Source organism: Chrysoperla carnea, chromosome X (genome assembly GCF_905475395.1).
Source record: "Chrysoperla carnea chromosome X, inChrCarn1.1, whole genome shotgun sequence".
Lineage (NCBI taxonomy): Eukaryota > Metazoa > Arthropoda > Insecta > Neuroptera > Chrysopidae > Chrysoperla > Chrysoperla carnea.
Window position 1 is genome coordinate 6,064,212 of NC_058342.1, and position 25,384 is coordinate 6,089,595.

The window sequence follows — 25,384 nt, forward strand, 5'->3', positions numbered from 1 at the left end:
TACAAGTGGACCTAGTTGACATTTAGGCCCATCTTCACCTAAATGCACGATCATTGGTAAAACATTTAGTAAAGTATTTATCAAAACGGCCAATAAAGCTATGAAAAGAAAAGCAAGCTCGGCTCCCAGATGACTTAAGAAAAGAAAAGTGTTTGCTGGACCTGATAAAAACTACGGGCCTTATAACTCCCAACCAAATATTTGTGAAGAGGCCATGTTAGAGGAAGCAAAAACATTTCTTTTACGATTAAAAAACAACGTACCATCAATAAAAATGTCGAGGAAGAAACAAGGGGTCAACATGACAATGCAAAATGGCGAATCTTCACAAAAATATGTTGATCAATCGTAAAGAAACAACTTCCTCACATAATTTAGTTGAAAATTTACTAAATGGGGGAGTAAGTATTTTCAAAATCAATGGAATATGGTCGTATCAATGAAACGGTGGCATTAAATCTGTATGAAATACAGAATAATGTAGCAGTTGAAAGATGCGGCCTGTTTATTGATTTTGAAAATCCTTGTCTTGGGTCAGTCCCGGTGGTTTGGTTGGGACCGAAGATATTGTAGAAATTAAATGCTTCGTTTCGTTAATAAGATATTTTGGCCACAAATAAACAAAAATGTTACACTGTAGAGGGAAATAAAAACCGGTAAGCTTTTTACCCCTACTATTATCAAATACAAGGGCAATTAAATATTACAAAAAGTGAATTATGCGATTTGGTAATTTATAATGGAAAAGAAATTGCAGTCAAAAAAATCGTTAGGGATAATGATCTTTGGAAGATTGTAATGCTTCCAAAATTGCAAGCATTTTATTTAAATTGCATTATTCCAGAAATTATTGATGCCCGCATTCCCAGAGACATGAAAATTCGAACCTGTAATTTGTTTTCCAAAATAATATAGATAATAAGATAAGACACTAAAATGAAATGTACAAGTACATATCATATTTCTTTCAATAGTTAAAAAATACAAAACATAATGTTTCAAAAATAAATAAAAATTTATATTGATGATACCAATGTTATGTTACTGGTGTTGGTATGGTCCAGGGAAGATGCTGCCACCACCTGATTGTTTATTGTGAAGGATTAATCAGGAAAATCCTTGTCGAAAAATAACCAACACTTTTGATTACTCTTAAAACGAATATTTAATTTCACTAATAATACTGTTGTATTTGATAAATATTTTGTTGATTACAATTTAGCTTGATCATCAAGGTTAAATATTTACTGCATTATTACGATGTTATTTGAAGTTGTATAATCACTGCATACTTTTAATAATTTTACATTGCCTTTTTATATAGTTAATTGTGGGCCAAAATATTGGCTATCGTGACGTATTATTTTAAAATATTTGGCTCGTCAGCAAAATTATTAAATTTATGTCAGTTTAAATAAATATAAAAACTAATAATAATATTAAACAAAACTTTGTTTATAATTAAGTAATAGTTTTTACTTAAAAATACGATTGATTTAGTGTATTAGAACCACTATTTTAAGGATAACGTTGTCCAGGGCCTAACACACCTTCCGACTTTTTTTTAGAGGGAAAATAATTGCAAATTATTTTTCATCTAACTCAGAAGTAAAGTTATCCCTTAGAGAAAAAATTAAAAATTTACAAAATAATAAAAAATTTGGAAAACTATAAGGATAACTTCGTTAAATCAATCATTAAGAATAAAAAGAAAAGAAATTTACATTTTTATGAGTAACGAAATTGTAAATAAATTGGTTTAAGAAAAAAAATTTTAACTATTATAACAATTTCGTTTTACAATAGTACACAATGAGTTGAAATGTGATATATAAATGAATGAAATAATTTTGCAACTATGCAAAAATTTAGTTTTACAAATACAAATATGGAGTAAGTATGTGTAGTAAAAAAAATATTTGTGAATTGAAAAAATTTTGCAATTACGCGCTTATGAAAAAAAAAATAGTAAACATTACTGTCCTTGAACTGAATAGAAAAAATTGTTACAATAATAATTTATAATTTATACATTAGTAAAATCCGATTTAAGATTTTTAAAATTATTGATGAAATTTCGTTGAAGATTTAGTTGTAGTAGTAGAATTAAATCTCGTAGAGTTTGGATGATTGTGTTGATAAGATTTAATAATTTAATAGAGTTGTAGAATTGAAATTTCTTGGGGTTTGGATGATCGTGCTGATTAGATTTAGTAGTAGAGTTGAGTTACGTGCGGTTGAAGAAATGTGAACCATTTTGAATTTTCCATTACTTGTTGTCGTTGTCGAACTGCATTGGTCGGTTTAGGAATACACTCAGAAGTTTTTCTAACATATGGTAGAAGGTTTTGAAGTATTTGGTTTTGAGATGCCATAAATACGTTGCTTCTATCCATAAATGTCGTCATTCAGCAAGACGCCAGGGAGGGTAAATCTAAGATAAGATATAATGGAACGGGGGGGGGGGGCGTATGTAGTGTATACGTTGTTACCATTATAAATTGTGATTCCAGTGACCAATGGCTTAATATCCACTTCCAACTTCGACAAGTTTCTGGGTTGTCCATTTGATGGTTCCGAGAACAATTATACTTCACAGTTTCCTTCAGGAATTTGGTTGGCTGTTCCAAATCCAGTAAAACTTTCTGCATAATTTAATGTTCTCGTTTGGGAATTTGGATTAGGGTTTTAAAGATTGGATAATGTATGATAAAATTCGTGAAGATTCGATTTGAGGAAAAATAAAAAATGTAAAAAAAAATGTCGAGATATTATGGTAGAGAAAAATAGATAGAAAAATTAGGGTAATTTTTTTTTTTTCCATTATAAGTTTGGAGCCGCGATTTGAAAAGGGCTTTTAAATTTGGGGTTAAGTATTTTACGTTTAGATTTTGAAAAGGTCAAAATTTGCATGCTTTGTCGAATATTAAAAAGTCGCTTGTTAATAAGATGCGTATTAGTAAAGTTCGCTGGAAATTGGTATTCGTATGAGGCGTTTATCGAGGGGCGTAACGTGTAGGGTAATTGTATCTGTGCGTGATACGTTTGTTTTAAGGGGTTATAACAATTCGCGTTGCAGGGGAGCCGTTCTGTACGAAGAACATATAGGGGATTATTTGCATTTATCGCGCTATTAAGGGGCCGTTCTGTGAGAAGAACACTTAGGGGAAAATTAACGAGTCGTTCTGTATGAAGAACATATAAAATGTAATTTTTTAATATCGCGTTATTAGAGGACCGTTTAGTTTTAAAAGTTTGTTGTTTTAATATTGACTTGTCTGACGTTATTACCAGACAAGTATAGGGGTACGTCATGTCTAAAGGGTTACAAAGCATGTTTTAAGAAAAAATTAAGTAAAAAATGAAGATAGGAAAGTGATACAGGACTATACAACTTTTTATGGTATAAAAATAGGATAATTTGAATTTGCAAAATTAGTTATAGGGAAGAGAGTAGTTTGCAAAAAAAATTTTGGGAATTTTTTATACCAGGAAAGAGAACTTCAAATTAAAGTGAAAATTTTACTAACCTGTAGGTTCGTTATTCAACCAAATCACAAAAGTGAACCGCTTGAAGTCTAAATTGTACACTTGCCAATTCTCCAATCGTGTTGAATTCCACCGCTGCACACCAATGTTATATTACTCTATTTTAAATTGTTGCAGCAATGTTGAAATCCAATGTCCAAAATTAACAAAATTGCACTGATATTCGTTTATTTTTTATTTATTCGATGAGTTTGAAAATTATTTATTTATAAAGTTAACGATGTTTGTTACAAATTAAGTTGAAGTAAAAACTTGTAAGTCACTGTATTATTACGATGTTACTTCAAGTTGTATAATCACTGCATACTTTTAATAATTTTACATTGCCTTTTTATATAGTTAATTGTGGGCCAAAATATTGGCTATCGTGACGTATTATTTTGGCTCGTCAGCAAAATTATTAAATTTATGTCAGTTTAAATAAATATAAAAAATAATAATAATATTATAAACAAAACTTTGTTTATAATTAAGTAATAGTTTTTACTTAAAAATATGATTGATTTAGTGTATTAGAACCACTATTTTAAGGATAACGCTGTCCAGGGCCTAACAATATATGTGTGTGTTTATTATTTTTTTGTGTGTGATTTTGTTATGAGAGAGACAGTATATATGTAGTGTTTGTTGTGTTCAAAAGTGAAATGACAAAGGGAATATGTATTTGATTAACAGAAGATAGAAGATTGTATCGGTAATGAATATATACACATTATTGGCTATTTGATGTTATTATAAAGTATTTCTCCTCAAAAATAAAAAAAATACTTTTCAGAAGAAAGGGTAATAAATTTAACTAAAATATTTAAAATACCGTGGCGGGCCCTGAGCGGACAAAGTTTACTTTTTTTGTACAGATTCGCCTTAACCTGCTTAGTTAAACATAACTTAAAACTACGAATTTCATAACTAACATTTGAAAGATATTGTTTGGTATAAAATAATTAGTTACCCTAAAATATTATACACAAGTTAGTGGTCTATAATCTGACTAGAAGTCTATCGGAAATGTCAAAATTAAAATTATTGGTCAATCGAAATGTTGACAAGTTTATAGCTAATATCGTATATTATACGAATTTAATATAAATAGAAAAATCATAACGTTCATCATTAAGGACGCTAATATTACTAAAGGTAATACTTTTAGTATTCTAAAATAAGGATATAATGTATTTTATTAAACACATCCTAATCAGTACACCATAACCTACGATTGACAGTAATATACACACGTGCAAAATTAAATTCAAGTAATAATTAAATTTAATTAATAGAAAAACAGTACATGAATGGTGTAAGATGCATTGAAAACGAAATATCATTTTGCCATCATGAACCTGAATTTATATGAAATATGTATAGCGTTCACCTCCTTTTCTCTTTCTGATTTTTGATTCTACAAGTGAAATTCAAAACCTTAGTGTTGCTGCTTTTGTTACTCTTGAAAATATTAATCTATTTTGATTGGAGTACAGAAACAAAGTTTGTAAAGTATAAATAACACTTTAGTGTAAAATATATTATGTATCTAACTAATGGAAAGGGCTTGTATAGAGTGATACCATTATACAAAACACACCGTTTACCATATATAGTACCGTTTACGACAGTTGTATGCCAATGTTTTCATATATTAGGACGATTGAAATGGCAATAATATACATTGAATATACATAAAGTCTACATTACATATTAAATTGATGTTCGTATGTAGTATTAATTTATTACATATAAAATGTTTATAGTAAAATGAAAGAAAAGTACAAATGCGAGGGACTTTCACCTTCGCGTCAACAGCTGACTTTTGACAGAAACCTTCCTTTGATATACTGTAACGGACACATCTTTCGGTTAGCTATTAATTATTCAAGTAATTAATAGTACAAGGAAGGCTGTGTCGTTGCATTTACCATAACAACATAATTTGTATAAAAATTCATTCGATTAATAAATTTTAACTTTGAAGTTTGGTTTATTATTTGCGCGTCAATTCATCTTTCAGAAGAAGGTTCTAGAGAAGACATCATATTTTGGTTCCGATACCGGTAATCGAACCCGAGTCTCCTGGGTGAAATTAATTATAAAAAAAAATAGTTCAAGGAAGGCTGTGCCGTTGCATTTACCATAACTGGCACAAAATTCTTCCATAGGTTACATTAAATTTACACTCCTCGGTAAGGGAGGATATTGGTTTTTCATCTGCTGAGATTTTGTATGGAACAGAAATTCGACTTCCATATAATTTCTTTGGAGATGTAACTGATATACATCGTTCTGTTTTTGAATCCACTAAAGGATTGAAAAACATAATGTTCAACGCCAAATTGTTTTTCACAAAACGGTTCGTAAACAAAAATGTTTATTTACTAAAAGATTTCGCCAAAACAAAAAAAGGTTACATTCGCGAAGATTGTGTCAAACCTCCTTTATCTTGCAATTATAGAGGACCTTACTCTATTATACAAAAATTTTCAAAATATTTTGTTGTTGACGTTAATATCAAACCAACTTCTATTAGTATTGATCGACTTAAACCAGCCAACTATTTGGATAATTTATTTAATTAATTTTTTTTAAATATTCTAGTGAAAAATAATATATATCGTTTCAAAAATTTGTGATATTTATTTTAAAAATCAATCATTTTCCTAATTCAAACCAACATATTATTTTTCATTTTCTTTTACTGTTAAATTTTTCATTTATCCTTAATTTTTTTCCCCTGGCCAAAAACAGTACTAATAAATAAATACATTTTTCTTTTCTTATTCATCTAGGTTAAAATATCTCCATTTTTTTAATGCTTAATTGTTTTTTGGTCCGTTTTTTTTTTAATGTTTCTTTTTTTTTCATTTTTTCAAAGTTTTCTCATTATATTTATATTTTTTTTGTGGTGGGGAGTAGATGTAACGGACACATCTTTCCGTTAGCTATTAATAATTCTAGTAATTAATAGTACAAGGAAGGCTGTGCCGTTGCATTTACCATAATAACATGATTTGTATAAAAATTCATTCGATTATTAAATTTTAACTTTGAAGTTTGATTTATTATTTGCGCCTCTATTCATCTTTTAGAAGAAAGTTCTAGAGAAGACTTCATAATACAAGAGCTTATCCTGGGCACAGCTTGTTATAGCGGGATACGCGAGTATTTATGTATTAAGATTTATGAAAAAAACACGCGGAATGTTAACAGGATGGTCGAATTGAGTTCAAATTTGGCTAGTAAATTCAGTTCCTAACTATTTCGCTGAAACTTTACTATCTTTGACTGTTTGATATTACGGGCGAAACGTCTAATTTGTACTATTCTATTTTACAGAATTATAAGATTTAGAAAAATGGAGTTTTTCACTTACCTCATATGGTCCTTATTAAGATAAGGCGAAGGATAAGTATTGGCAGACCAACATTATCAAAAATTATAATAATCAATATCTCTCACATAAAGAAAAAATTAAAAAAAAAAAAAAAAAACAAGAACAAAAACAAAAAAACAAGAACAAACAAAATGTTGAAAGCATGGAAAATATGAAACCAATTAGTTTGGTTACATCAAAATATGGCAAACGTAGTCCTATTTCAAAGTTATTTTGATATCTAAAAATTGTTAATTTAAACTATTAGGTTTAAGTTTTACTTTTAGAGATATATAAATAGGACATTTGAATGTTTTTTTTTTGAAATTTAAAGTTGCTGAAACTCGGTCAGATTACATCAGATATTAAATTTGTAGCCAAGATTGGTTTTTAATAAATTCGATGTCTTTGTAAATTAAAATTATAGTCAAATTTATCACAAAAACTAAGACTTTTTGAAGTTTCCTCAAGTTGCCATAAAACCTGTTGTTCAATAATAGCTCCTGTATTCCAACAGTTCAAAATTCTTAATTAACTGGAATATGCATTCTATTTAAAAAACAAATTCAAAAAATGCTCATATTATAAAATATATAAACAGTTACATGTCTGGTGTGATTAATGATTTTAATAATAATTTCTTTTTTTACTCTGTTACATTTATTTCATAAAATGTCAAAATCTGTAGATGAAATAACTCTAAAGTAATAATAACACATGAATTAAATGAATTAATCCTTCTCGAAACATTGTACATTGTACAGAATATATATGTATATATATGGATAACTTTTGTACTTCACATTTCGCAAACTAGATTTTTCAGATTTTAATTTCTTTCTCCGACAATTATTAATACCGCAAAATACTAAGATATTTTTCTTTTTTTTTGTCTACAAGTTCCGGATAAACGACCTCATTTCCAAATGAAATGAAAACAACAGATTTTCAAAAATTATTTTCTAAAAATTTTGTTGTAAACTCATATTTACTTATTAAAATTATTGAAATTAACAGATGAAGTCTGTTGAGAATATTAATTTGAAAAAAATGACCAATTTTTTTATTCATTCGCCCCAAACAAGATTTAAAATTAATCACATAAAAATTGTAGTAAAAACTTAACTTTTTGATATGAATATACTTTCATTAATTTATTATATTCTAACTTATAACGGTTTTCTATTTTACTACAATATTTATTATAGACAGTAAATCTAACAGAAAAATGTAAATAATCTTGCTCATTTCGCCCTTTTGTCTTAATGAAATCCTTGTTTGAGTCCTTGCTTATTCTTTGTACTTGAGGAAACATGAAATTAATATTCTCAACAGACTTCATCTGTAATAATTTTAATAAGTAAATATGAGTTTACAACAAAATTTTTAGAAAATAATTTTTGAAGATCTGTTGTTTTCATTTCATTTGGAAATGAGGTCGTTTATCCGGAACTTGTAGACAAAAAAAAAGAAAAATATTTTAATATTTTGCGGTATTAATAATTGTCGGAGAAAGAAATTAAAATCTGAAAAATCTATTTTCCGAAATGTGAAGTACAAAAGTTTTAGATATTTGTATTATTAACCTTTTCCCCTTTACCTTTACCGCTATTGTTTTTTTTTCGATAGCAGGTCAACTTTCATTGAAAATCGCGAACAACCATCCCTAAAATTTTATCCCATCTCCGTTTTGTCGACTCAATTTATTTTTTCCGTCATTCAAACAAGTCTCCTCTTCCAACAGGTCTCATGCTGATCTTTTTTTTTCTCAAAGATGCATCACCGCTTGTCTAAAATTGTATTTTAATGTTTTTGATGACATAAAATTAAAAACGTTTTTAAGTCGAAGCTCATTTCGTTCTTTGTTGGGAGTGAATTTATTTGGATAGACTTCACACAACACAATTATTAAATTATATTTATAATCGCGTTTTATAATCGCCAAACAAAAATACACAGTCGTATGATTATAATAACCAATGTTTGCACGAAAAATTTTTATAAATGAATCCATTCCTATGTTGGAGTCGGTATTATTATTATCATTATTAGTTTCAGCCTAAATGGCTCACACTTCAGTAAAACACTTAGTAAATTAGCTTAAATGATCAGCAAGTGCAAGATATGAGGCTCAGTTAGCACCCCCAAGTTAAATTATCAAAGACTAGGAAAAAAAAATTTTACTTAAAATAGTTCATTTTATTTAGAATACAGAAATATACTTTTATTTATGGTACTTCTAACAAGATGCGTCTAAAAATATTTTTGGGCGAAAGATTCCAAAGATGTAACTTTCAACGATAATAAACCATTGATAGTCTCTGTTAGCTGCTATAAATTTTCAAAGTTGTAAATATTTAGCATATAAAGAATAGAAATTCAAACTATTTAGAAGACATTTTTGAACATTTTTAGTTCAAGTTCTTGCTACAGAAAATAACTTTCATAGAAATCTAGATATACGTAAATAAACAAATTATGGATTTTTTGAGACGAAATTGGATGTAATTGACCGTTTAATTTTTGAAAAAATATGAATCATTTATGAATACGTAGACTAAATTCAAACAATTACTTCATTTCTAGGTTGAAAAATTTACATAAAATTTTGAGCACAGAAATTGAATGGCCACTTTAGATTCTGTAAAAATGATAAATCGTCGGGTATTGACATAATAGTACACTCACATAATAAAGAGAGCAAAAATGTTCTGGTCTGGTCTTTGACGCAATGGAAAGCATACCAAATGATTATATTACACACAAAAGGATAAGACTTTAATGAAGAAATGCAGACTAATTGTTAGCATTTTGTACAGTTTTTACGAAAATAATTCATAATCGATTAGTTTCGTCGATAAACAATTACCAAGATCGTTGTGAAGACATCACTTACCTGTTTAAATTTGCAAGAATATTCTATGATCAAATTCAGTATATTTAATAAATGGTATGAAAAAAAAAAAAAAAAAACTTGAATCATAAATTTAAATGATAAAGTTTTAAAAAAAGTAGGTGAGTATTTCAATTTATGGTAATAATAGACCACAAAAGCTACAGAGATTGCCTAAGTAACAAGAATAAGTGTGAAAAATTTATTTAAGTCATAATAATAACTCCTTCACAAGGTGTCCATAACTCACTGCAGAACTGTTAACTTCCTTAATCAGCTTATGAAGACCAACGGAAAAGCTCTATTCGCTCCGTTCGTGAGTTTCATTTCCATGGTAACGATACACTACTTTAATTATAGAATTGTATGGATGCATATATAATTGTATGGATTGCATTTAAGACTTACATTGAAAATTTAATATTATTGTCTCACAAATTTAAATAAGTAATTATGATAATTTTCATTTCAAAAATAATATTTGTGCAATTTGATTTCTTATTTTCACAATTTTTAATGCATTAAGTTTAATTAATTCGTGTTTTACAATAATTTTAATTTGACATTTCTATTACATTAAAATGTAAAGAACTGCAAATTAGTAATGACAGCCCCCTTTAACGGCAAAATTTTTCACTGGAAGCGCTGGCATCGATTTTATTGTCCCTACCATGACTATGCACACAACGAATACCAAATTTGGGTCTATGTCCTAATTTCCGAAATAATTAACCAAATAAATTAACAAATTTATCCAATGACAGAGCACTTAAAAATAGAAGGATGTCTTAATCGTGATTGGGTGGATTTAATAAAGATTTTAAAGTCAGATAGATAGTTTCATAATTAAATACAACGATAGAGACAACAGCAAATTTTCTTGGATTACTGACAACAAATATGGCAGTCTTTATCATTGCATGCAATTATCGAATTATTTATCTCTTTTTGAAATTTTTATTAAGCAAAACGCAATAATTATCATGGTATGTTATAATAGACATAGGTCATTCTGTTGGGTTTAATAAAAATTTAAAAAAATTTGCTATCTTTATCGTTGAATTTCATTATTAAATTATCTGTCTTGACAGATAATATATATATCCTGACAGATATTATTAACTTTAAAATTTTTTAATGCGTTCTTTGGCATGAGGCAGGTTGTACAACTTTAAAAAATTGAAATTTGTTACATTAATTTGAATTGAAAATTTTAAATAATTTCCGAAAGTATTGTTATTATTTTTTTATTATATTTTAAGAAATTTCTCAGTTGTATGTTTTAAAACTTCTAAATCAAAAGTGTAGCCATAGGCACAAAATTTTGGAAAGTAAACATTCTTTAACCCCCACAAAAATAATATGTATACATGTATTGTGCACTTTACACCAATAGTATTTAAAATGGATACTGTCCTTGCGCCCATATGCTGCAGGTAGCAGCATTCCACCTTATGAATAATAATAAAAACATAATTTTTATTAATTCCACTTTTTTAATTATTTATTTTTTGAAAATAATTGTTAACGATCGTTTCATCTTCTTATTAAGACATTATCAAAACAACATTTATATTTCAAACAAGTGAAAACAAACAATTGACTGAGTTAATTGTTGAAATACCATGTATAGACAGTGTTGATGCGCAGTCGTTTGTTTTTTTGACGTCACGTAAATAACAAAAGATATTCACTTTTAAATAGACACACACACAACTGATATTCCTATATTAATACATACTATAAAATTTGCACCTAATTTACGCCCTCGTGGGTAAACAGTGATGTTTACAAAAAAATGTTTCTAAGAAAAGTTTTTTAATTTTTTATAAGGATCATTTTTTACATTTAAACTTTTGTTCTATCTCTTACGGTTTACAAGATGGGTCCTACGGACCCAAGACCCAATTGACCTATGATGCTCATTTAACATTTACGAACTTGACCTCACTTTTTACGTCCTGAGTACGCTGTAAAAATTTCAGCTCGATATCTTTTTTCGTTTTTGAGTTATCGTGTCCACAGACGGACGGACGGACAACCGGAAATGGATTAATTAGGTGATTCTATGAACACCTATACCAAAATTTTTTTCGTAGCATCAATATTTTTAAGCGTTACAAACTTGGGGCGAAACTTAATATACTATGTATATTTCATATATACATGGTATAAAAACGACAGTATTTCTACTAAACAAGTGAAAACAAACAATTGACTGAGTTAATTGTTGAAATACCATACATAGACAGTGCTGATTACTCTGATCACATTACACACACACATATATATATATATATATATATATATATATATATATATATATATATATATATATATATATATATATAACATAACTAACATAACTGATATTCCCATATAATACCTACAATAAAATTTACGCCTAATTTGCGCTCTCACGGGTAAACAGTGATGTTTACGAAAAAATTTATCAAACAAAAGTTGTTTTGCTTTCTATAAAGAACATTTTTAACATTTAAACTTTTGTTCTATCTCTTACGGTTTACAAGATGGGTCCTACGGACCCAAGACCTAGTTGACCTATGTTGCTAATTTACCACCTCGACCTCACTTTTTAAGCCCTGAGTACTCTATTAAAATTTCATCTTGATATCTCTTTTAGTTTTTGAGTTATCGTGTTGGCAGACAGACGGGCAGACATCTGGAAATGGACTAATTAGGTGATTCCTTGAACACCTATACTAACATTTTTTTCGTAGCATCAATATTTCCAAGCGTTAAAAACTTGGGACTAAACTTAGTATACCTTGCACATTACATATATGCATGGTATAAAAATATTGTGCGTTTACGTAATAAAAATCAGGATGATATTTTTGTTATTTAAATTTGTCCAGTGAAAATGTGTAAAAACGCCTTGTCTGGATATAAATTTAGTTTGGACAATACATTTAAAAAATAAATAAATAAATTAGTTTCTCAAAATAAAAGATTAATAATATCAAAACAAATAGTACTAGATTGTTTTAAGCAAAGGGGGAATTATATGTGTCCAGTTGATCGTTTAAGATTTTTCCTCCTTTCTTTCTTTTAATAATATGGTGTAGGGGCAAAGGCCGAACAAAAATGAGACGGACGAACTTGTTTGGACTGTAAAAAAGAAATGAAATGAAATTTGCACTCACGTGTTTTTGATGGCTAAATGATTTAGCACGCTGAGGTTTGGTTAGGAAAATAAGTTGGACAAAAGGAGAAATTTAGGGTCAATCAAACATCATGCTTCGTGCAACGTTATACACGGCACCACGTTGATAACTTCGACCATACAAAAAACCATGCAATAAAAATTTGTCAATAAAATCCAAAAGCACATTACACTAATATTGTTACACTGATTATTTTAAAATCCAATTTATGTACAATGTACTAAAATATAATATAATATAATAAAAACACTCTTAACTGATTCGAAAGTAGTTTGGAGAGAATATGAGAATATTCTCCTCCAGAAATTAGAGATTCAATGTGATTAAAAACTTTGAAATAATACTTTAGAAAAATGGCGTTGAGACCGTGTGTCTAAAGCCAAAGCGAAAACAACAGTAACTAATGATTGATGAGCTAGTAGCATGTACTTTTTTACAGTTGTAAATTGTAAACATATTTTGAATTGTAGGCGCTACCAACTATCAATCATTTAATTGTCAAATGACTAAACTTTAAGTAGCGTTCAACAGGTTCATGGTTGAACGCCTAAACATATAGCTATCTGCCAACAGAGGGCTTATGTGTGCTACTTTAGGCCAATTTGTGCTACTACCGGTCTGATTCGGTCATCGTCTTTGTGGATCTCAAATAAGCCATACAATCTTGGAGCTCTGGGATCCATTTCAATTAATTTGTATTTTGCAAATTCTGAGAATAAAGTATCACAACTTTTTATACAATTCCTGATCTCTGTTTGAAATTTTTGGGTTGGGTCACTCTGAAGTCTTTTGATTCTTTCCTTGTAAATGTAGTCTGCTATTCTATTGACACAATCCCGTTTTTTTAGAATGACAATGGAGTTTCCTTTGCCTGCCTTTGTCAGTGTGAATTTATAGTATTTTATTTTTTGTTAAATGGACTTGAAATATAATGTCCTAAGAAGAAGATGAAACGATCGATAACAATGATTTTCAATAAATAAATAATTAAAAAGTGTAATTTAGCAAATAAAAATTGTGTTTTTATTATTAATGATTATGGAATTCCACAATTTAAGGCTCAATACAATTAATAAATTCCACCTTATGTTTCGTTTCCAAGAGTACACTTAAAGGAGCATTTGAAAAAAGGTGCCCCATCAGCAGCTCTACCCGTATCAGTGGTTCGTCCAAAGTGAAATTTACAAACAAACATGCATAACTTTGTGAAGCTCGTGTGACCATCAAAATAATGGAATAATCCTGCTTCAAGTATCCTGCTACATCAGACGAGCCACTTGTTAAAGTTCCTGAACAGAACTGTTTTTTGCTCGTTTAAATCTTACCTGAACAGGACAACAGTGCATTGACTCTGTAGTGCAAATAACCAAAGTCCACTTTTTATGATGTTGTGGGTTTCATGTGTGAAGCTTATATGCAAGCCGCTCACTTTGAAGAATATTGAAGCTTCAATGGAGCTTGCAATAAGGAATAGTGAACTCAATGTATCGTATATCTTAAAAAACGAAATTAACTTTCCGTTATCGGATTCAACACGTTAAAGAAAAACTTCCAAAGTTATTCAGAAGAGATCAAAAGTTTTTCTGGCTGAAATAGTTTAATGGAATTTTTTACGAAAAATGTCATGACTTAATAAACTTTCTAATAATTTCTAATTTCTTTGCTCAATATGTTTCATACCATGCCTCAAATTTGAGGTTTCGTAGTTTCCATCGTACCTTATTTAACTGACTGTCCATTTTAAACTGACTGTCTGACTGTCCATTACAAAGAAACACAAATTTTCGTATTATTACAAAAGGCTAATTGTACTTAACAATTATTAACACATGATATTTATTTTACAGAAATACCTGCTCCAACATTCTTTACAACAACAGAAATCCCGTCACTTGAACAAAATAGCAGAGATGGCAATAATCACATTAGACATAAAGGTAAATAAAAACAAATAAAACAACTTAAAACAATCATCTGAGTTGCTTCTTGAAATACCCTGTATATAAAGTGTTTCATATTGATGTTTGCATAATTTTGAATTAATTAGTTAAAGTTTCACAATCATGGATGTATTTCGAAAATTTCCCAGTATTTACTAAATTTTGTTTTTCGCGAATCATTCACGAGATCATTATTTGAAGCTAACTACAAATTTTCGATTGCCTACATTTGAAAGTTTTGGAGATAATGTACACCAAAGTTTTGTCTTTATTTGTGCCCTCACTGGTGCACGCTGATGTTTACGAAAAAATTTTCGAACGAAAGTTGAAATTTGTCACATTTAAACTTTCGTTCTATCTATCTTTAGATGGGTCCTATGGGTTCTACAGACTCAAAACCGTATTGAACTATGTAATTGTTCATTTACGAACTGAAGTTCACTTTTTACGTCCTGAGCACGCTATAAATTTCAGCTTGATATCTCTTTTGATTTTGAATTATAGGGGCAAGAGCCGGACAGACAGACGGACAAGTCAACGGACCGGACGGTTCAAACAATTTTATGAAAACCTATACCAAAATTTTACTAACTTGGGACTAAAACTAGTATACCTGAAATATTGGGAAAATCAAATTAATTTTATCTTTTTCTTAAATAAATATAAAAACTATAAAATCTACCATACTGTGTCGTTGTAATATTGTTTTGTTATATTTTAACTTTAAGATTAGTAGTCGAAATTGTAATCTGTATATGCCAAAAAGACTCGTGTTATGTGCAAATTTCGATGTTGATATACCTAAACAAACTAATTAATGGAGTAAATTTAAGCAAAAAAAGACTGTTATATGGATTAAAAGTTCGGGCAGCGAAACTTTGGGGTTTTTCTTTTCACATTAAAATAAGTATTTTTTGAAATTTTTTACTTTCCCAGAGTGGTGCAACATGTCTAACCACCAAAATGGCGTCAAAAATGGAATTTTTTTCAGAAATTTTAACATTTTTATTTTATATTCGCAAGAGGAGACATCGGTGCATATCCAAATTTGGTAGGTTTGTAGTCAATGTTAGGAACTACTTCTCATATTTTTTTGGGTGGGTTTCGTCCCTTCCCCTCCCAGTTATATATATATGTATACATACATATGGTAAAACAGTTCATTTGACTATAACTTGAAAAGTATTGAATTGATTTTAATGAAACTAATCTCAATAGTAGGTTTTATTACTAACAACTTTCCGTTAAAATTTTAGCGAAATCCGTTAAATAGTTCGTCAAAAATTTCCAATTTAGTGAATTGTTTAAAATGGCTGCCATTTTATGCCATTTTGTCCTACGGGGCTAAATTTTTTTTAAATGTAGCATTTTTTATTATCTTTTGATTTTATGGTTACTTAAGTGACTAAAGTGACTCCTTGATCCATATTTTTGCGAAAAACGGAAAATTTAACACTTTCTGGAAATAATTGTTTGGGGGGTGTATGGACTGGTTTTGGGGGGTGTTTTTTGCTTTGGCTTCAGAAAACTATTTTTCAAAAAGGTCTGTATGGTTCAAAGCAAAATTTTTAAGTTTTAACCCCCGCGCTATTAGGGGAAAGGGGTGTATGGAATAGGTGTATTTTAAAAGATTTTAAAAAGAGGTCAAAATAGTTTTAAATGCTAAAGTAACCCAAAACTTTAGATGTTTGTATTAATAAAGCCCTTTTTACAACATCCACCCCCTCCCAATCACGCTTTCATACTTTTTGCAAATTAAAAATTTTTATGACGTATAAAGGGATTTTTGGAGTAGCTGATCGCGAATTTTTGGCCCAAATAAGTACACCCCCTAAAATTATTATCATTTGTTTGATAATCCGTTGCAAAGTTCGAGATCAGGGACCCCAAAAACTCCCTTATAGACCAGAAAAAATACATTTATTCCATACACCCCTTTCCCCTAATAGCGCGGGGGTTAAAACTTAAAAACTTTGCTTTGAACCGTACAGACCTTTTTGAAAAATAGTTTTCTGAAGCCAAAGCAAAAAACACCCCCCAAAGCCAGTTCATACACCCCCCCAAATAATTATTTCCAGAAAGTGTTAAATTTTCCATTTTTCGCAAAAATATGGATCAAGGAGTCATTTTACGGGTAAGTAACCCATTATAAAATCAAAAGATAATAACAAAAGCTACATTTAAAAAAAATTTAACCGCGTAGGACAAAATGGCATAAAATGGCAGCCATTTTAAACAATTAGCTAAATTGGAAATTTTGGACGAACTATTTTACGGATTTCCCTTAAATGTTAACCGAAAGTTGTTAGTAATAAAACCTACTATTGATATTAGTTTCATTAAAATCAATCCAATATTTTTCAAGTTATAGTCAAATGAACTGTTTTACCATATGTATGTATACATATATATATAACTGGGAGGGGAAGGGACGAAACCCACCCAAAAAAATATGAGAAGTAGTTCCTAACATTGACTACAAACCTACAAAATTTGGATATGCACCGATGTCTCCTCTTGCGAATATAAAATAAAAATGATAAAATTTCAGAAAAAAAATTCCATTTTTGACGCCATTTTGTTGGTTAGACATGTTACACCACTCCGGGAAAGTAAAAAATTTCAAAAAATACTTATTTTAATGTAAAAAGAAAAACCCCAAAGTTTCGCTGCCCGAACTTTTAATCCATACACAAGGCGTAATTTCACTCTACTAAATTTCACACTTCACTATATTTTTAAAATTCACTTCATAATAAAATCAATAACCTCTGTACATTAAAGTGCATTGGTAATAACCATCGAGATTGGTCCCATACCAACGTTTAAGACTCTCTTGACATAGGGCATAATTTCGATTCGCAGCAAATGAAGTAAACATTTTTTTATTTTTAATCGATGATTATTAATTTTTATTTTCCATGAACGGAAACGAAAAGACATCAGGAAAGAGTAATGGTAAACAGTATCAGTAACATCCAAAATGCCAAACAAACTTTGTTGCATGTAATAATAATAAATAGTAATCATACAGTTTAACCACCGTTTCTCAGACCACGTCTTTGTTGTTTGTATTATATATGTGAAGTCATTGAAATTACGCATTTTGTTAAAATATATCCCCTTAAAGACCCACAATAAAAATATTTAGCTAGATTATAAAATTATTAATTAGCTAGACCGATTTCGATTGCTTTGGCAATCCTCTTCAGTAGCATTAAACCTCTTAAAATTAAAAAATATTTACAAATCCGAAAGAGACCGCATCACACTGAAACAAATAATAATAAAATATTACCCTTAAAATTAAAATAAAATTAGTTACCCGATTATAATAATAATAAATCTTTATGTTACACCCTCTAAAACAATATAACTGCCTGCTTTCACCTAAAACACAATAAAATATTAAGTTTTAATCCTAAGATAGGATTATCGTTATGAATATATCAAAAAACCAAGGGATTAAGCCTGAAAATAAAATATAAGATAAGACAAGTTGTAAATATAAAATAAAAAACACAGAAATAAAAATAAAGAGAAAATTAGATTACCAACAAATTAAAAATTTTATCCTCGGTATACCTAAAACAGAATAAATAATTAGAATTTAGAAAAACCTGTAACAAACCAAAATAAAATTAAATGAAAATAAGAACAAATTAAGAACAAAAAATAAAAATAGAATTAATTAAAGAACAATAGAATAAGTATTACCAAATGAAGTAAAATGGTGTACCTAAAACAGAAGAAATTATTAATTAGCGTACCTAAAAGAGAAGAAATTATTAATTAGTGTACCTAAAACAGAAGAAATTATTAGTTAGTGTACCTAAAACAGAAGAAGTTATTAGTTAGTGTATCTAAAACACAATTTGGGCAGTGTTTCTTTTAGTTACCTGTTTCATTTGTGTTGTGTCGAGATACGATATTTTATTCTATATTTCACCTTTTTTATTTATCTTTCCTATTATTATTTTTTGATTTAATTTTTATTTTTTATTTTTGCTTATCATTTTTACTAAATTTGATTTTTTGTTTGTTTCAGTTTGTCATTTGGTAAAAATTCTTTATTTTTTCAATTTATTTTCTTGTATTTTTTTTTGTTTTATATTTTTTCTTTATAATTTTGCTTACTTCAATTTCATTTTTTTATTTATTTTATATTTTATTCTGTTTTAGGTACACTAACTAATAACTTCTTCTGTTTTAGGTACACTAACTAATAATTTCTTCTGTTTTAGGTACACTAATTAATAATTTTTTCTGTTTTAGGTACGCTAATTAATAATTTCTTCTGTTTTAGGTACACCATTTTACTTCATTTGGTAATACTTATTCTATTGTTCTTTAATTAATTCTATTTTTATTTTTTGTTCTTAATTTGCTTATTTTCATTTAATTTTATTTTGGTTTGTTACAGGTTTTTCTAAATTCTAATTATTTATTCTGTTTTAGGTATACCGAGGATAAAATTTTTAATTTGTTGGTAATCTAATTTTCTCTTTATTTTTATTTCTGTGTTTTTTATTTTATATTTACAACTTTTCTTATCTTATATTTTATTTTCAGGCCTAATCCCTTGGTTTTTTGATATATTCATAACGATAATCCTATCTTAGGATTAAAACTTAATATTTTATTGTGTTTTAGGTGAAAGCAGGCAGTTACATTGTTTTAGAGGGTGTAACATAAAGATTTATTATTATTATAATCGGGTAAATAATTTTATTTTAATTTTAAGGGTAATATTTTATTATTATTTGTTTCAGTGTGATGCGGTCTCTTTCGGATTTGTAAATATTTTTAATTTTAAGATTGTTTTAATTTTAAGAGGTTTAATGCTACTGAAGAGGATTGCCAAAGCAATCGAAACCGGTCTAGCTAATTAATAATTTTATAATCTAGCTAAATATTTTTATTGTGGGTCCTTAAGGGGATATATTTTAACAAAATGCATAATACAGCCCACAGAAATGCTCATCTTAATTGGAATAATTGAAATTACTTCAATAAATTACAAAATATAAAGTTTATGAGTGACATTTTAGCAATTTGTAATAGCCATCGCAGCAATATGTGCAATAAAGACGAAACAAAATTAGGAGATATCACAAGTCAACTAATTGCCGAAATCAAACTTCATGAAGCAAATAGTTTAAAAGAAAAACTACGTATGGAAATTGAACAACACTTATCTAAAAATGTTTCACCTAATTTAACAACTGAAAGTAATGATAATAAATAATGATGAATGCAATGAAAACCTACTTTTAAGACAGCTAAATGAAGATCAGAAACATAATAAAAATGATTAACAACTAAATACCATTGAACCATTAAAAAACTACAGACCCTACTGTATGCTGAAATTATAAAACATATACCTATTAAATATATTAAACAAGATAAAATCTATCGAACAAGATATTACAATGAAAAATAAATCAATGTTTTCAATCAATCAACATCAACAGACCCACACATGCTGAAATTATAAAAGATATATCTATTAAATCTATTTAACAAGATAAAATATATTAAACATCACAATTAATAACAAATGTGGAAATATTAAGGCAGAAGATGCCATTTAAAGTGTTAAAAATATTTTACAGAATGATATATCATTTATAAGTGTTTGAAATACTAAGAACAATGACACAATAATTTAATGTCTTAGCAGTGATGACGTCTGAAGTGCAGATAACTCAAACGAATAAACCAAGGCTAAAAATCTTAGGCATCACAAAATATTTCAGTAAAGAAGATGTTGAATCTAACATTAATGACCGCAACTTTTATCATTTTACAAATAAATGCTCAATAAAAAGGACCTGAAAATTATCGACCTATATCATTGATGTCTGTTTTTTGTAAAATATTTGAGCATGAAATGATAAGTAGACTTACTGATCACATAAAGAGGCACAGTATTTTCAAATCAGGATGGTTTCAGAAAAGGTAAATCAACCAGTTCTGCTACCGTAGAACTTTTAGACTTCATATACTGGTCACTGGTCACTGACCTCTATATGACCTGTCAAGAGCCCATGATACTGTGAATCTTGAATTTCTTTTGGCCAAGCTCGAGAGATAGGGGATCAAAGGAAACGCTTAAAATGGGATAGGATCATGTTTCGCTTATAGAATAGCACAGGTCCAAATTGATAACGCGATACCATCTTATAAAATTTATAACGAGATTACAGCATTGATCCATTCTAGCACCACTGACGTTCTGCTTATACATAAATGACATTCCAGAAGTACCAAATAAAGGAAATTGTGAGGAAAATGATGATGTAAACGCTCTTATAAAATTAGATTAACACATTTTTTATTGTTGAAAATAGATTATTTTTATTTGTTGTAAATTTATTAAATACATTGTTATTATAATTATTTATCACGTTTTTTTGATTGTTGTATCTTTATTATTATTATTTTTATTGTTATTTAATTTTAGTTGACTCGAAAATAAATTTTTTTATCAAGATACATTTTCTTGATTTTACGGTAGCGACTATCTGATTTAATATAATATAAATACTTAATTATTATTTTTATTACGATATTAAATTATTTATTAATTTTTTGTTGGTTTTTAAGTAACCATTGTCAATGAAAAAATGAATTTTTACTCACTACACGTTATTATTTTTTAATTGCATGTTTTAAAATGAATTGTCTCTTAACTAATCCTACTTTTTTCTAATTTTTAAGAATTCTATTTTTACGAATAATTTTTTTATGATTGTAGCTCAGTGAATTATTTTTTTAATTTTTGCATCCTCTAATCTTGAATATTATTTTGTGAATATTTTTTAATGAATAATCTTTTTGCATCTTCTAATATTGGATTCTTTTTTGTGAACCTTTTTTAATGAATAATCTATATTGAATAGTCTTTTTTGCATCCTCTAATGTTGGATTCTTTTTTGTGAATCTTTTTTAAGGAATGATCTATGTTGAATCTTCCTAATGCTTCCCATCTTCGATTCAACTCAAATGTCCTTTTCTCTAATCTGATGAAGCACACCATTCCAAAACTATATTTTTTATCCCTTCTCAAAAAACGTAACAGATTAATACATTCCCCATATAAAAAAAGAGATAGAGTCATTGTTCTAGAATGTTCTTAATTATATAATTCACTAATACTTATACAAATTTGTTGTCCAATCAAAATTTATTATTGTTTTTATTTAGCGAGTTGAGACTTGCAAAGGCTATCAAGGCAGCACACTCTGAGGCTCTATAAATTGTAGCTAACAAATTTATAACGATCCTTTGAGATAGAAGATACCATTTCATATATAATAAATAAGGATAGACTTATAGTTACTTCATCAAAACGTTGCTACACATTGTCAGATTCCCCTTGATTCGACAATTGAATTGGTCGGCGATCGTTGATGAAGTTCCAACAGTTAGCACGCTGTCACCAGGGCAGTTGTTAAGTACAATTCCGTAAACTTGAAGTTGTGTTGACTAGGGTACTAGTATATTCCACAAATTTAACGGGTTTTGACTAGGGGACTAGTAAATTACACCGTTAGTGAATTTCCAACAGGACTTAACTAGGGAACTAGTAAATTGACTGTTGGTGGTACTTTCAATATAGATACTAAGATATTACTTATTGAGATATTACTATTCAATTAAGATATTACTTATTGAAGTATATTCATATTTGTATTGGAATAGCACTAATTTATTGATAGTAATTTATTTATTACCAGAATTGATGAGATCCTCCGTTGTAGAATTGAACAATGATAACACAAATTAATGAATAATAATTACTTTAACTTTATTTAATTGTTACAAAAATACAATGGTTTACAATGTTGACTTAACCGAGAGACGTCTCTCTGTATAAGTAGTTATTATTTGACTGTAAATTAAGATCTGTTTTTGTATTGATTGATTTCTGGCTTTTATATTAAAAAATTGCAATTCTGCAATTTTTCAAAACGTGAGAACGTGACAATTATGATATGACCATATAAGGTAAAAAAGATGATTTAATTTAATTAATGTGGTAAATTAACACTCCTCTTGGGGTAAAAGATTGAAACTAGGGGGAATAGTTTTAATCTAGTTCATTGTTTAATTGAGTTGCATAATTTTTCTAAGCAGGTTTGAATTTTTCTGATGAAGCAGTTGATCGTCTTGAGCTGATTTGTTACGTAATATGGGGCTAGATGTTTGGTTGATTCTTGATGTGGAGTTGAAGTTAATGTTGGGCAGGTAAGTATTTGATCGTCAGGTGTATATTGGACGGTGTAAGAAGTATAAGTATTTTGAGGTTGATTTTCTTGGCTTTGATAGCATTGATTGAAGATTTTTATACAAGGACTTCCTTGATTAGAAGAGTTTTAGTACAGCAGACTAGTTTCTTGAGTATATTTATGAAACCACACCATTTGAAGAGGTTGTAAGTGATTGCAAGTAATACGATTCCAGAGGTTATTGATGTAGCTGTGGTGAACCAAGATGAATGTTGAATTATAAATGGTTTGGATAGTTGTTCTTGTAGTATTTCGTCGAATTGTTGTAGACGATGTTGTACAAATTTAATTTCTTTTAGATCCAAATTGGCAAATTTGATTGGTTGAAGTCAAATTTATTTGGTGTTTGACGCAGCAATCGTCTTGGGTAATGTCTGTTATTGGAGTTTTGATTGTTGTAGTTTTGTTTTCTAAGGTTGTTTGTGTTTCTAGAGTGTTGGTGTCTGTGAATGCTTTACAGTTCGAGTCTAAGTTGAGGATACCATTTTTGTTAATTTCTTCTTCGTGATCTGGCGTATTGTGACATAATATATTTAATGAAATTGGTTTTGAAGGGATGAAGAGCCATTGAGTGGGTATTTTGCCAAATTTCCACATCTGCGAGCATGGTTTTGACTTCACATGACTTAGGAATTTCTTTTGTGATTTTTGAAAATAATTGTATTTCGCAGCTATTTTCGTTGTTTTTTCTGAACGTAGGAATTGATTTACATAGCCATTGATTCTCGAAGATTTCTTTGCAGCTGTCTAGAGTCTTTAACATTGCGTATTGTGTTCTCGGTTTTGAGAATAGGATAAAAGGACTTTCAGGTTGAATATAAGAGAAAGCGTATTAATTATTTAGATGAGGTGTTGGAAGAGGGTAAACTTGAAATAGGTCGTAGTCGTTTAACGATATTATGGGGATACCTAATTTTATTACTAAGTTATTGTCTTGTAAAAAGGCTTTAATGTCTATAATTTTATAATAAGTTTCAATAGTTCGCATGTTTAGAGAAATTGGTAATGAATATTTATATGAGATTAATTTTAATTCATCATAAAGTGTTTTAGGGTTAATTGTGTTATAATCTATTATGCCATGTAGAATTAAGTTGAGATCTAATAAGTATTTTTCTATTTGGAGTAACAATTCGTTTGCGATATTTGATAAAAGAGTGACATGCTCTATTACAGAGATTTCAGTTCTCTCTCCTTGTATTAGATTTGTAGTAGTTTTTGAATAATTAGTAAATAATCGAATATTATTGTTTAGCACATTTTCGTTGTTTTGTACGTAGTTAGTGAGTTATTAAAATTTTGAATGGTTGAGGATATTACGCGAACTTGTTGTTGCATGAGTGTATGAGTTTGTCTTTGATCGCCAATTATAGATTTTATTGAGTCTGAATAAAAGATTGTGTCGTCTGCATCGGGAGTACCGAAAAGCCATTTGAGACCGGTTGACACGGTTTATTTTTTATTTGAGTTATAAAGTTGTGTAATTCCTGAATTTGATTTTTACAATAGAAGATGCTGTAATTTTCATCATCCATTAAATGACATAACGTAATTGCTTTGGTATATTGATTGTTATCTCGTAGGGTAAGATGTGTTCTTTCTAGACTATCGTTTGTTTGGGGATGATATGGACTGGTCATTTTGCGTTTGATTTGTAAAAATTTTGAGATTTCTTTTAAAAGTTTAGAGGTAAATTCGGTACCTTGGTCTGTTAAGATGTATGATGGGAAACCAAAATTAGAATAATATTTTAAGAGATGAACAGCCACGACTTCGGCATTGTGATTAGTCATTGGGTACGCTTGTATGAACTTAGTTCAGTCATCTTGTATCGTTGAGATGAATCTTTTTCCACTGGGAGTTTCGGGATATGGACCCATTATGTCCATTGCTATTTGTTTGTTAATTGAATTGGAAGTAGTGGTAATAATCATTTGGGATTTATTTGGTTTGAAGTTTGTTTTCACAGTTTGACAGGTCTTACAATTTTATATAATTTTGAATATCTTTTTTTATTGTATTCCAAGAATAATTTTCGCGTATTCTGTCGTACATTCTATTAAAACCGGGATGTTTGGCTAGAACATCATCTTGATTTTTTTTGAGGACAGCTTCGATAGCTTCTTTTGAGCGGGGTTCAATTCGAATATGTT

The 25,384-nt window shown here is 28.9% G+C and overlaps 1 protein-coding gene across 1 annotated transcript in view; it reads left to right on the plus strand.

The window, feature by feature from the left end:
• LOC123302819 (lachesin-like) overlaps positions 1-14,939 on the plus strand; it is a 1,791,741-nt gene extending 1,776,802 nt beyond the window's left edge. Inside the window, exon 9 of the mRNA XM_044885910.1 lies at positions 14,842-14,939. Coding sequence (XP_044741845.1) covers positions 14,842-14,939 — 98 coding nt within the window. The remainder of the gene's footprint in view (positions 1-14,841) is intronic.
• Positions 14,940-25,384: the final 10,445 nt, after the last annotated feature.